Source organism: Mustela putorius, unplaced genomic scaffold (genome assembly GCF_011764305.1).
Source record: "Mustela putorius furo isolate JIRA1106 unplaced genomic scaffold, ASM1176430v1.1 tig00000585_pilon_pilon_pilon, whole genome shotgun sequence".
Lineage (NCBI taxonomy): Eukaryota > Metazoa > Chordata > Mammalia > Carnivora > Mustelidae > Mustela > Mustela putorius.
The window spans coordinates 1,676,370-1,691,415 of record NW_025421424.1 but is presented as its reverse complement, the minus strand read 5'-3'; the positions used below and the strand labels follow the sequence as shown (position 1 = coordinate 1,691,415).

The 15,046-nt window shown below is 45.2% G+C and overlaps 1 protein-coding gene across 1 annotated transcript in view; it reads right to left on the bottom strand.

Annotated features, from left to right (window-relative positions):
• Positions 1–15,046, bottom strand: part of LOC106004407 (NBPF member 19) — a 46,499-nt gene that overhangs the window by 24,163 nt on the left and 7,290 nt on the right. The window contains 6 exon segments of the mRNA XM_045081985.1: positions 9,362–9,576; positions 11,359–11,413; positions 11,515–11,729; positions 12,493–12,589; positions 14,529–14,738; positions 14,838–14,952. Coding sequence (XP_044937920.1) covers positions 9,362–9,576; positions 11,359–11,413; positions 11,515–11,729; positions 12,493–12,589; positions 14,529–14,738; positions 14,838–14,952 — 907 coding nt within the window.

The following is a 15,046-nucleotide window of genomic DNA, read 5'->3' as shown; positions in this document are numbered from 1 at the left end:
CAGGTCCTGGCCAACTGAAGAAGTCAAATAACATTCATCCAGTGACCTCTGTGGGACTTCATTCTCTTCTGTCACTGGCAGCTCCCTGTGGAGCCTTCTGTCACTAAGAGGACTGGAGATGCAACAAAAAGCCTGAGTCAATGTGGAGTCCCAGCTGTTTTTGACAGAAGGAGGAGGGACTGGTCACAGGAAACAAACGGGAAGTCCTCATCCAGGGAGATGAGCCATTTTGCCTCCATCTGGGGCCAGAGTGTGGATGTGCTGGGGATAGTTCAGGGAGCCATGGAGGGAAAGAGAGCAGGAGGTGGTCAGAGCATGGCCAAAATGGGAGTTTAAAGGGAAAGAGTCTCAACTTCCCCAGTGCATGACAGCCTCAACACATAGCACACTCAGAAAACAATCCAACCAGCACTAACTCTTTTGCATACGTTTTGGTAAAATTTACAGAAGACCCCAAGAAAACCCTCGCTATGGCAACATTGTGGATTTCCAGAAAGCTTGTGTGTCCAAGGCCTACGTGTTTTCCTAAACACTCTTCTTGCCATGAATTCTTGCCAACATCATAATGCAAAACCAGCAGAGACAGATGGCATCTTAGGCTGGATCCAAATCAAAGAGAGACCGTGATAATGCCAGAAATCCTGTGATTGCTGGGTCTACCAGCATCAGTCTGAAACTGTCCTTTTGGATGGGGCTTTGCCTGGTTTGGGGATCAGAGTAATGCTGGTTTCATCAAAAAAGTCTGAAAGTTTTCCTTCTGTTTCTATTCTTTGAAACAGCTTCAGGAGAATAGGTATTTCTTCTTTGAATGTTCAGTAGAATTCCCCAGGGAATCCGTCAGGTCCTGGGCTCTTGTTTTTGGGAGGTTTTTGATCACTGCTTCAGTCTCGTTACTAGATATCAGACTATTCAGGTTGTCAGTTTTTTCCTGTTTCAGTCTGGGAAGTTTAGAGGTTTCCAGAATAGCATTAATTTCTTCAAGGTTGCTGAACTTATTGGCATAGAACTGTTAATAATTTCTGACGATTGTTTCCATTTCCTTTGTGTTAATTGTGGTCTTTCCCCATTCATTCATAATTTTATTAATTTGGGTCCTTTCTTTTTTCTTTTGAATTACATTGGGCAGTGGTTTATTGATCTTATTGATTCTTTCAAAGAACCAGCTTCTAGTTTCATTGATGTGTTCTACTGTATCTCTAGATATCTCACTGATCTCTGCTCTAATCTTGATTATTTCCCTTCATGTGCATAGTGTTAACTTAATTTGTTGTTGAATTTCTGGTCCTTAAGATGTAAAGAGAGCTGGTGTATGCGGGATTTTTCAGTTTTTTTTGAGTGAGGCTTGGATAGCTGTGTATTTCTCCCAAGGGACTGTAGGTTCCAAGTTTGGGGGGGATTAGGCATGGGGCCTATACAAGTGGCAAAGTGAAAGGGGAACATTGCTAATGGACCATTTTGTGGGTATCCAAATGGGTGAAATAGGTACATTTAGCACTTTCTAGATTTTCCTAGATCTCAAATGTCACCATTAAATAAGAGCCCATGATTCTTCAGAGTTACCTGGGGTAAATCGGGTCTTGGTCTTCTTCCTCCAAAAGATCATTATGACTTCCTACAAATAGAGAGAGACAGGGCCAATCACATTCAACAGAGCACCATTTATGCATTAAAATTAAATATCTGCTACAGCTAGCACTGGGGCATAATTATCCTTAGTGGGGCCGAGGATAATGTGAGAGAAATCCTCCAGGAGGCCACAGGGAGATGTCTTGGGAATGTGTCATGGTTTGCTTTCCTTAGCCATTGGGCATGAGCTCCCTGATGTGGTCGGGCCATATAGACAGAGTCTTGTGTATGGAGCGAAATGTTTTACCATAGATTCTGGGGAACATCTTACCTGAATTTTTAAAACTTACTGCAACCTTCTCACCTTCCCTTATCTCAGGAGATACTCTGTGTGTGATGGTTTAAAGGCATTTCAACACAGAGACCAGACTGATGGATAGAATCTGCAAATCCTCAAATCAAGAGGAATCTTTTGTGTAAAATCCTTTGTGCTACACAGACATAGGAGACATGCATGGGGAGGGGCAATGCTCAGGCTCAACTTTGCTTCAGGGAAACATCCAAGCCAGCTTATGGCAGAGAAGCTGATGTCCTGATACTCCAACAATGATGACTCACTCAAGGTAGCCAACATAGAGGACACAGACTGTGGGGATCAGAGCAGTCAAACCAGGGAAACAACCAGTCCAAAGATATAGGTAAGGCTGATGACATCTTTGGACAGGCATCAAAGTGCAAGGACATTGGGTATGAAAACAAGAGCAGTACAGATGAGGAGAAACATTTAATGGAAATCAGGAGCAAAGAAAGACATCTTGGCCTGTGTAAGACAAGTGGGTGTGAGTTGTCACATCTGCCTTGAATCCAGTGTCCTAAGTTAGGACCAGGGCTTGAGATGAGGAGCAAAGTGCAGGTCCATGACTCACCTGATGTCTGTGCTGAAAAGTCTATCCTAGAGCCTGACTGACATCCCTATGTCTACCGAACTTCTACACAGGGATGAGACATCTCATTGTAATCAGAATTTGGGATACCAAACATAGGGGGTCAACTTGGGAGTCCAGTTGGATCTTTATCACCTTGACAGTGGAGGACTTGCTAGTTAATTCCAGAGCAGAACAGATGCCCATATCTTTAAATGAGTTGATGTCAGCCCTCCTATAAGTTGCATGCTGGTCAGATGATTCAGGAGGGGGTGAATCAGTCAAAGAGCATTCACCCAGTGAGTCCCCTTGGGCATCCTGCTCTTTCACTTCTGGCAGCATCATGCTGAGCCTGGGAAGGTGGGGAGATCTGAACATTAAAACAAGAAAAGGAGACACCCCAGCATCCTACTGATTTTGATGGGAAGCGGAGATGCAGAGTTATAACAAAGGAGCACAGCCATTATTGATGCAAAAATTATCCTCCTGTTTCATGAGCAGTGTGTGGCTGCTGTGGAGACAGTAGAGTTATCTAGAGAACAGAAGGATCCCAGGATAGTGGCCAGATAACAGAGTTTCTGAGCAAAAAACTGAACGATTGTAAAATGGAAGTCATGGCTCACTGTAACTGTAGAGAATCCTAAAGATGGTTTTGACACTTTTGCATAAATGCTGTTGCTGTTATGTTCAGTGATCAAGTGAACACGACTTTTTTTTTTTAATTTCTTTTCAGTGTAACAGTATTCATTGTTCTTGCTCCACACCCAGTGCTCCATGCAATACGTGCCCTCCCCAAAACCCACCAACTGGTTCCATCAACCTCCCACCCCTGTCCCTTCAAAACCCTCAGATTGTTTTCCAGGGTCCATAGTCTCTCATATTTCACCTCCCCTTCCAATTTTAAAAGGCATCCTTAACCTGGAGAGATCTCATGTGTTCAGTGACTCTTTCTCTAACTACTGTGATAAAATGTGAATTTTTTTCTAGGTATTCTTTTGCTAGAATATATCCTCAATGTGGTAACACCAAAGAGGGAGAGACAGCTATGCCTGTCACTGTGGATTTACCAAAAGAAGACAAAAAGGGGAATGCAGAGAATCCCACTGACTAATCAATTCACCAAGTTCAACTGAATGCAAGTTAGTGAGATGGAGGGGTCCATTAATGGAATTTAGCCATGTAACACAGTGAAGACACACATCATGGTTAAAAGAGATACTTTCTGGGGCGCCTGGGTGGTTCAGTGGGTTAAGCCGCTGCCTTCGGCTCAGGTCATGATCTCAGGGTCCTGGGATCGAGCCCCACATCGGGCTCTCTGCTCAGCAGGGAGCCTGCTTCCCTCTCTCTCTGCCTGCCTCTCCATCTACTTGTGATTTCTCTCTGTCAAATAAATAAATAAAATCTTTAAAAAAAAAAAAAAAAGAGATACTTTCTGGTTGGAGAATGGATGAAATAGATACATTCATCAGTTTCTATTTTTTTCATTGAAATGCAGTCCTTAAATTTAACCACTGAAATAGCAACCCATGACTCTTTCTTTTTATTATTTACATATGATGTTATTTGTTTCAGTGGTACAGGTCTGTGAATCTTCGGCCTTATACAATTCACAGCACTCACCATAGCACATACCCTCCCCAATGTCCATCACCTGGCCACCCCATCCCTCCCCCACCCCCAGAAGCCCTCAGTTTGTTTCTCCAGGTTAAGAGTCTCTTATAAAAACCCATGAGTTTTCAGAGTTACCTGGGACCTACGAGGTCTTGGTCTTCTTTCTCCTCACAATGGAATTGATTTTCTGTAAATAGAGACCATGCCAGTCATTAAGCAGATCACATTCAGTACAAAAGAGTTCAGTGTCTAATGCTGCCCAGGCACTCAGATATGCTCAATGTGAGAGCATGTTCAGTGAGAAGATTACATGAGGATGCCTTGTGTATTGCCTTGTGATAACTGCCTTGATTTACCAGCCTTAGCCATTGGGTAGGAGATTATCATCCCAGTTTCCCCTATCTGAAGTCTGTGTAAACACTTTAACTTCTCTTTTTTTCACAGATTCTGGAGAGCCAGCCTCTTTGCATTCTAAAAGGATTACTGCAGTATTCAGTCTTCTCTCCTCAGATAGCTGGGTTGCTGAAAGCTTAGTGGAATTTATACACTGAGACTGAGCAGATGGAATGCAACTACAAACCCTCAAGTTAAAGTGAGTCTTTGGTGCTACACAGATCTGTAGTGCAATTTGTGTGGGGGGAAGGAAATGCCAAGGCACAGCTGTGCTGCTAGAAACACACAAACAGGCTATCAGTGGAGGCACTGATGGTGGGTTTTCAGAGAACTGTTTAGGAAGAAAGGCCAACCTAAAGGAGATAGAGAATGGGACTAAGAAGAACAAAACCAGTTAACCCTGGACAAGAATGCCACTTGACTGTGGCAGGCATAGGTTCATAAAGGACCTGGCTCAGAGATGAAATGTACAGCTTATTAAATGTGAGAAAAGAAATTTCATCCAGATTAGGTCTGACAGACATCTTCTCTGGTCATATTGCTGAGGTGAGTTGAGTTTGTGGTGCCTGACATGGGCCCAGTGACCTGACAGAGAAGCCAGGGTGACTGGTGATTCCCTGGGAGTAGGAAGAGAGGAAAGTTCCCTGACCCACCTGATGTCTGGGCTTAAAACTCCATCTTAGAGCCCAGTTCAGATCAATATGTCTCTACAGAGCTTGCCCACTGGGGATAACCTGTCTGGGCACAGAAGAGGTCTAGGATATAAAGAACAGGAGATCTGTGTGGATGTCCACTGGGAGCTTTATCGCCTGGAAAATGGAGTACTCACTGGCCCCTTCCAGAGAGGAGCAGACTTCTGGGTTCTCAGGTGAGAAGATGGCAGTGCTCTTGTAAGGCCAGTAGGAGTCAGACAGGTCAGGAAGCACTGAGTATGTCAAGTAGCATTCATCCGGAGAGTCCCATGAGGTGTCCTTCTCTACCACCTCTAGCAGATGTTTGCTGAGCCTGCTACATGGGGACAACTGAACATTAACCTCAGAGGGATCTGAATTCTCTGTCTTGTCTGGCTTTGATGGAGGGCAGAAGGGAGTGGTCCAGAAAGCAAAGAGGTTAACCTAGGAAAGAGAGGAACAACTCTTCTTGTGTTTGTGGGACAAGGTGTGTGCTTGTGACAGCTGTGGCAGATAGAAAGGACAATAAGTGCTCAGTACACAAGCCAAATAGCAAGCTTGTGAAGGAAGAGACTGAATTCTCTCTGTGGCGTCCAGCCATGACTAACTACATACAGAGTTCCAGAATGGTGGCTTTCCCCCTTCATTCAAATGGCATTGAATTCTGAATCTAGTGGCCAACCACTGGCAGCTTTGGGAACAGGTGACTGTCCCAGGTATCTCTTGCCTGGGAAGGTCCTTTTCTCTAAATAATGTGGCATGATAGAATATGTTTGTCTTCTTGCCATGATATTTTCATTCTATGAACACTGTCAATTGATAAGTCCAATAGGCAGAAAGTAGACATGCTTGTCTCTGTAAAATAGACCGGGGACAATGAGCATTCACAGTGATTCCTGTGATGTATTAGTTCAACTGGGTCAGCTGGCTGTGGGTTAGTTACTCAACTAGAGAAGTACTTCAGAAATGGGGAGCAATCCCAGTACCACAATGAAAACAGACAATGTTGTGAAAATGGATCATGTGTCATTGACCAAATGGGTAATAGAGCTCTCTTGAGCACTTTCTGCTTTTCCCTGGTTGCCACTTTGCAATTCACAGCCGCTAAGTATTCAGAATTACCTGGGGGCAACTGACTCCTGTCCTTTCAGTCCATCCTGATCCATTTGGGGTTTTCTGCAAATAAACGAAGACAAAGTGACACCAAGCAGATTCCCCTTCACAAATGCCCACTCCTGTGTGCCATGTAGCGCAGGGCAGAAATCTAAGCAGAGTAATTACAGGCAACTGTGATAAAAGTCATCCTGGAGAACTTAGGTCCTTGTAAGCAATCACTGGGATTGCTCTCTTGAGCCATTAAACAAATGTTTCTGATATGTCAGGCCATCATCACAGCATCCTGCCTTGAGACTATGCAAAGAACAAATGATTCTCTTCCCCAAGATTGGGGAACTACCCAGCTACTTCCTAGAGTGTTGCTGCACTATTCAGGCTTTTTCCATCTGAAATGCTGTTGGTTAGTTGTTTAGAGGAATCAGCCATTGAGATTAAACCAAAAAATGGAATCTACACACCATCAAATCAGAATAATCTTCAAAGCCACAAAGAAACAAGAGCTTTTTATGGGTGAGGAAAGTTTCAGGATCTTGCCTTGCTCCAGAAAATATACACTGCATGATAGTATGGATCTAGTTCTGATTCTCTGCTTACTTAAGACAAATGGAGACACAGACTAAGTGAGCAGAGTGAACCAGGATACTGACATCTCCAAATATATAGAAAAGGCTGACAGCTACCTTGGCAGGCATTGAAATTCAGGGATATGGCTTAAGAATGAAAATTAGGTCCTTGCAAGAGGCACAAGAGATGAATTCAAAAGTAGGAGGTCTGGAAGTGACCTCCAGTGCCTGGGCTAGAGTGGTACTCTCTGGCAGGGCTGCCTTGAGAGCAGTGATGGGCAGTGGCCCAGACATAAAAGTGCTGTGGCTTAGACAGGAGATGAGCAAAGCTCACTGACTCATGGAATATCTTATTTTGAACTCTGTCCTAGAGCCTGAATCAAAAGAGTTTGTAAGTATATGATTGACTCATGGGGGTCAAGTCCTTCAATCTACATAGCATGTGAGGAACAATATATATGGATATTACTTGGGGACCATGTGCGGTTTCTGCCCCTTTGGAATGGGAACATTCAGAGCCTATATCCAGAGCAGAACCGAATTCTTATGCATCAAATGGGAATTTGCCATCATGCAACACTCGTTGCTTTCATGCTCTTCTTATAAAATTGAAGGAGTCAAAACACATATATCCACTGTGTCCTGTAGTTCTTCTTTCTTTTCACCTTCATGATGCTCCATGCTGTGACAGTAAGATAGGAATGATAAAAGATCAAATCAGAAGCATCAGACACCATTGCTTCCTAGCTGTTTTTGATCAGAGTTAATAGGTTGTGCTCACAGAAAGCAATTTGGCTTCCCCTTGAAGGAAAAAAAACTATTCCAATATGAGGGCAAGACTGTGGCATCCTATATGAGGATCGGTGAGAGACAGAGCTGTAGATGCTCTGTGCACTGGCCTCATAACCAAGTGATGGAGGAGGAGACTAAACTCTCCATCATAGTCATGACTCCCAGAACACAGAGGGAATCCAATGCCATGGCTTCAACTCTTCTACATACAATGTATTAACTTTTATCTGTAGTGCCCAAATGACTATAGCTCCTGAGGCCTTACTCTCAGGCATGCTGACTCCAATGAATATTTTCCCACTATTTTGATAGGACATAAATTTATTCTTCAATTTCCTCCCCTGCTATTAAAAATCCTGCCAAGATGATGCTGTCAAACAGGCACAAAGCTGATATGCTTCTCACCTGTGTTTGCACCACTGAGGAGAGGACAGCTGATTACAGGAATCCCTGGGTTGGGTTAGTTCCTGTGTGTCTACTCTCCGTAGGTTACTCAACATGTGAGGGAGTAAGAAATTGAGTCCTCCACAACTACCACATGGAAATAGAGGACATGGTTAAAGGGGATGTTCTTCTATTAGCCGTATGGATGAAATAGTTCTAGGCAACACTTTGTCTTTATCCCTGGATGTGAGGTCTCCAGGGGTCACCAGGAAAATTCATAGTCTATAGTATTCAATTACCTAGAGCATATTGGTTGTTGTCCATTTTCTTCCCCAAGATCATCTTGACTTTCTGCAAGGAAGTTTGGAGACAGCAGGTCACACTAAGGAAATCACACTTCCCATGTTACCAACACAGTGAGCACACACACTGCAAGGACATTAATATTCTAAGTGTAAAACCATACTCTTCTGGCAGGGATATTCCAGGATATCCAAGGGTAAGCCTTCAGAGAATTAGACAGGACTGCACCCTGACCTGCTGGGGAAATTCTCTTCCTTGTCCCCTGCAAATTATCCCAATATTCTTCTCTAATATGAGTCTGTGAAAAGAGATTATAATATATTTTCCCCCAGAGATGCAGGGGAAGAACCCAGGCACCTGACAGAAGTGTTGCTGCAAAAGGGGATAATTCCATGAGATATCATGGTCTTCTAGCTTCTCAGGAATTTATACTTGAGACTAGAATGATGAATCAATTGTAGCAACCATCAAATCAAAAAGACTCTTTGGTCTTCTTCTAAAACAAAAGCCATTTGTGGTTTTAGTGATGCCAGATCCCAACCTTGCTTCACAGAAGCAAACACACAAGGTAATGACACAGTTGTTTTCAGGTGACTGCTTAGCTAAGTTGAGCCAGCATAGAGAAGAGAGAAACTGGGAATGAGAGCAGTGAAATGAGGGAAATCCCCTTATGTCAGCCAACAATGTTGGACAGGCCTAGAACCTCGAGAGGTTGATCATAAAGAGAAAGTATCAGTGCATATTGCAAAAGACATTTGATCCAAGTAGGGTATCTGACAACAACTTTGTGGATGTCCTACTGAGGTGGATAGAGTTTGTTTCCCCAAACACCGGGGCAATGACCTGACAGTGAGGCTGGAGGGTCTGAGGCATGGTCCCTACTTAGAATGGTTGAAGGCTCCCTGACCCACCTGACCTCTATGTTTCCAAATTCATTATGTCCTGATTTAAAGCAATGTGTGTGTCTATAGGGCCTGTGTATAGAGATGACCTTCTGCAGTGTAGACAAGGTGTGTGGAACAAACAATATGGACACTACCTGAGGGAGCACATGGAGTTTCATCCCCTTTGGAATGGGAGCATTCACAGGCTAAATCTGGAGCAGAGCCTAATTCCTGTTCATTTAATGGGAACTCGCCATCATTGTAAGACTGGTCACTGTTACACCCTTCTGGCAGAGTTGAAGGAGTCAGAACACATTCATCCTCTGTGTCCTGTGGGACTTCCTTCTTCTCAACTTCCTGCAGCTCCCTGCTGTGCCGCGTAACACAGGAATGACAGAAGACCACACCAGGAGGATCAGACAGTGTGGCTTTCTAGCTGGTTTGGTGTTGATGGGAGTTAGTGGGGAGTGTCAGTAGAAGCAAAGGGCCGTTGCCTACAGAGGGAAAAAGCTATCCATTCTACAAGAGACAGAGTGTGGCTGCCTCGGGGTGGGAGAGTAGCAGCAGCAGATACTCAGAGCCCCAGCCACAGAAGGACCTACAAGGCCTGAGACTCAACCATCCCAGTGTGGTACAGTCATCACATGAAGTGAAGGTGAAGACCAGCCCAGGGGCAACCACCATGTACCTATGTCTGTGGTTACAGCTCTGGACTCCTTACAGCCTGCAGAAATGTGTGCCTTCTTGGCACCTTTGTATTAATGAGTGTCACATGACGCCCTGAGTTTTTGTTTTTTGGTTAATTGCTTCTCTTGGTGTTTAATTTTGGTAGTTGCCTCTTTAGCATTTCCTTTGCTGCTCACCTTCCTACCAAGGACCTTAGAGACTGTGGAAAATAAATATGCATCTCCTTCCGTCGTCCATTTACAGGGAAGAATGGCTATTTTGTAGGTACTGTGAATCCTAAGGCTGTTAATTCATCTTGGTCTTCCAAGCCCCATAAAGACAACAGATAACCAGACTCACAGGGCATCCTGGGTTGACCATCTGCAGTCCTGCTCATCCTTGCATCTGGCACCTGGGACTCTCTTGATCTCACTTACTTTTCTTTCTAAGTCCCTGTGCATTCTTACCCACACGTTACCAGTTCCGGAATATGCATTGTCACCTGGGTCGTTGTTTTCTATTCTTCTTAATCCTCCTGATTGTCCTAGTGATCTGCAAAGTAATCCAGAATTGTCCCTTCAGCTATTTCCCACATCATCACTATAAGCACAGCAGCTTTTATGGCCCTAGAGACATAAGTGTCTTTGCGTGACTAGATGTTCTACTGAGTTTAGGGCAGTGTCTTTAAGATCTGCTGTGACCTGAGTTTCTGATCCATCAGGCGGTGTGTCTGTGATTCTGAGGCTCAGCATCACTGAACCTGGGCAACTGTTTCTCCTGTCTCTTGTTGTCCATATCAGGGGATTGTTGTCCAGGTTCAGACGAGATTGGGCACGTTCAGGGTGGTATGGCCGTAGACTGTCCAGGTTCAGACTTAACTTCCACAAGCATGTCTTGCTGCAGGCCCCAAGTCCCACCCAGACACAGACTCTCTGCATTCACAGCACTCACACAGAGCTTCCTCCTCGCCCTCATGACAGGACAACCAGCCTTTCCCACATCCCTCCACCAGGGACTTCATGACCCCCACGTGGGCTTCAGTGTCCTCAAGGGGACGTCTGTCTATGAAAAGTGTTCAATCTAAACTGTGCTCCCACCTTCAAATCATACTGACTCCAGTACCACATCCAACTCCACATGGTCAGGGCCTTTCTTTTTTTACTGAAGTGCATTCAAGAATTTTCCCATTTGATCACTATGGTGACAAGAATTTATTTGATATACATTACAGATGAGGGGATAGCTATGAGAAAGTAAAACTCACTCTCTCACCCACGGTCAATGCAGACTGGGCTGAGTCTGGGAACCTCCCTCTTCTGCAAGGGATCCTTGCATACTAACAAGCTGCCTCGTCACATTTCCCTTTCCAGGCTCTAAATCTGTTCCATGCTGCCTCCTGCCCCAAAGACTGTGTCCCCTCAGGGATGAAGCAAGGCAGGTGGACCATGTGACGTCCACCCTGTGCATTGCTCCTCTCTGCTACCACCTCCCAGTCCTGGTCCTCTCATGGCCACACATGTGGCGGGAACCCAGGAAAGCTTCTGCAAACAGTATGAGGGCAGGAGGGGAGTCTCTTGGGAGCCTCTTGGGATCCCAGGGACTTGGAGCAGCGCAGTGCAATCAGGGTCTGTGGCTATCTTACCTGGACTGAGCTTTCAGGCAAGGCACTTGGCCTGCCTGTGTCCCTCAGCCATTTGCTCTTGGAAGACCTGTCCTTGGCAATGCTCATTGTCATTTTGGGTGAGGAGGTCCTCGAGGTACTTATTGAGTAGTTGGGAAACATCTTTCCCTTCCTGTAGCTTCTCATACAAACAGGTCAGCTCTTTATCCTGATCTTTAACTAGGATATGATATTGCCTAAGGTGGGAGAGAGAAAATTGTTAAATTCAAGTAATTGAACAGTAGATAATAAAAGCTTTTGTGGAGGTTTCTGGCAGAGTTTCCCCAAGGAGTCCTTGAAGCTAAAGTCTGGCCTGTGTGGTGACCTGTCTGGCAGAGAAAGAAGAAGGTAAAACAAGGCCTCCTCTGTATTCAGAGTGTTCTTCTGGTCATGCCTGGACTTCCCCTGCATCTTTACTTCTGTAAACAAAGGCAGGTGTCCTCCTAAGAACACATCAGGAAGATGTCCCTTCAGATGCTCACTTGGGGCACACACATTTCCCTAGAAAACTACATATAGTGCAGTGTGCAGTGAATGGACACAACGCCAGACACAGAAGTGTGGACAGTATGGCTCACATTAACTGGTGTGCTCAGGAGAATGGCAGGTCAAGAAGACAGCATTTTCTGAGAGAAAGGATGGCAGACTGCAGTCAGCCAGGTCCTGACAGTGTGCAAAATAAATGGGGTCTTGGTCTCACAACATTGTCAAAATGCTAAATGTCATGAATTGTTCCCTTGTATGTGGTGACTTTGATTTTTTTTTTTTTTAAGAGGAAATGAGGCTCTCAGTCATTAGATTCCATCATTTACCAGTCACTATTGTCTACTGGTTTTGGACATGTTTGTATAATGTGACTGCCATGATGGTTTCTGCCCCTCTCCGGGCCCAGACTTTTGCTACCCCAAGTCAGAAATGCCCACAGCTTCCCTCTAGCCTCCCACAGAGAGCCCTCCTTACCTGAGCTTCTCGGCCAACGTGTCTGCCTTCTTGCCCATCTCAAACAGCATCTCCTTCCCCAGCACGGATTCAATGACGTTGGTGGACTGTTCACACTCTGAGAAACAGAGACGGCTGCCTCAGTGGAAAGCTGGACATGCTTCTATGCTCTCTCCCTTCAAGGGAGGAGGCAGGGTCTATCCCAGGACAAATGGAACCGGGCCACCAGGCTCTGTGCTGGGAGCTCCATGTCTTTTTCGTCAGCCTCCCAAATACAGGAAAGTAGATTATTCCCTGTTTTAGACCCCAGGAAAGAACAGCCCAGGACACAGAGAGGAACTAAATGCCCTGATTAACTGGTATTTTGCAGAGTCAGAATTCGTATCTCCTGATTGCAACACTGATCATGGCCCAGCAAGGTCTTGCAGCCTCTTAAGGAAAGCACTAAGCAGGGACAGGATGTAAGGCCCCAAGGATTACATGACTGATGGGTACCCTGAGCTGGGATTCCTATACTGAACAATGTCTCAAAGGTAAAAATTCTCCCAGAAATGCCTGTGTGAACTAGAATGCAAAAAAACAGAATGACTTGAAAGGAACATGGCCAAATCCTCATGATGTTTGTGTCATTGAAGCAGTAGAATCATGAACAGAATTTACATGGTTCCAGGCTCTTTTGTGAGAGCTTAACAAAAATTCCTCAGGATTCATTCCAACTCAGAGAAGTAGGTCTCACAATGGTAGTAGTTTAACAGAGAGGGAAACTGAGACATAGGAAGATAGGCATCAGGGATTTGTCAGTCCAGGAAGACTGACTCAGAGCCCATGCTCTTCACCCCTGTGCTGTGTTACCTCCACCCCAAGCCCTTGGGTGGTAACTGTCTTCATCATCTTCGCAACTGGTTTTCCACAGTTACATGATGATTATCAGGAAAGTTGCAATCGAAACTTTGCTTCTCCTTCCCTGAGAGGTAATCATCTCTTCACTTTCCTAAAGAGCAGTTTTCAATTTTTACTTGTCACCGCCTCACTCATTTTTAATTATACCTCCCCTTGTTGTATTGAAGGCAAACTGTGAGTGAATGACAAAAATTCAGCCTCAGCATTTCTTCTTGTCATTCAGCTGTGCATGTGCTCCATTCTCATGGTTCCTTCTGCCACCACAGCCCCCTCCTAATGAACAGGCAGCTGAGCTCCCCAATTCAGGCTGACTGTGGGGGAGGGCTTGCCCCATACACTGACTTGGGTGGTTTCTGGACCTGTGGATTTCCCCACTCACCCTCATTTTTACTTGGCCACGTGTCTCATGGCTCAGGCCTGGACCTGCTGACCATCCTTCCTCACTGAAGGTTGCTCAGCTCAGGGAGAGACACAGGAGGTAGCAAAGATTGTCTCATATTCCCTGAAACACCCCCAGTCTTCCAACCAGGTATCACCTGTCCTCCATGGACTCGGGAAGCAGATCCTGAACACGGGTTCCATCTCACCTGGGGAGTCCCTGCGTGGATGGCATCCTTCATGGATACCACAGTTTCAGGGAAACCAGAACCCACCTCCTTCTCTTGGAACGCAGGTAGTGTCACCTGCTATAGTCCTACCCCCTCCCCACAAACCCGGTGCTGCGTGGACCATCAGCATGTTTCTGCAGTGTAGCTAGCTTGGTGCTTTGCCAATGGAACATCCAAGAACCAAGACCTGATGGAGTTCCTTAGTCCCAGACCAACTGAGATGAAGGGTCTGCTATAGGACAGAGAGGATCCTGACAGGACCAGTCATCTCTGTGTCTGCACCAGGAATCAGTCACTGGGATGAAAGCTCTAACCCACCCTATAGGTCACTGCTAACCTGGGGAGGATGCAAACTTACTTGTTTTCCATTTTCTCATCCTCAGGAAACTGAGGGTCAAATACCCACTTCTACCATTACTGCATTGTGGTCGGAATGAGATTTATGGTGACATTAGAAATGAAGAAGATAGCAGACTTCTGAAGAGTCTTTTCATTTCTTAGAAGGAGTACACACAGCCACTTTGTAGAGCAGGACCTTGTAGGACTTACTGTATTTCTACAGTTGGTTGGCCAGGAAGTAGGCAGTAGCTTCAGATACAAAGAATTTCTTCTTAAGGTCTCAGAAGTCCTGCTTGCTTTTTTCCAGCTGGAATTGAAGCCCTTGGTTTATTTTCAGGAGACTGATTTCTGCCCCTGTCCTGCACAGAGATGCAAGAGGTGCTGCCATGGTGATGTGTGGCAGGAAAGGTAGGGATGAGCACCAAGGAGAAGAAACCCAAACACATGATGGGTTAAAAACCAGTGACATCAAGTAGGTTTAATCAGGACTGAGGGGTGAGGAAAAAGAAATTCTTTACTTACTGTTGGGAACAATTTGAACAACACTCCATAGCACTTGAGAATCGGTAACCACAAAAACAAGTTTCAAGATGGCAGAGTTGGGAGCCAAAGGCACTGCTTGTAGCTCAGACTCCTACTGGAATGACCAAGGGAGCCTCCAGAATGGCAGCTAACACTCTGTACTTTCACTAACAGAATGGAACGCCCAGAGTGTCAGTGGAACTTTG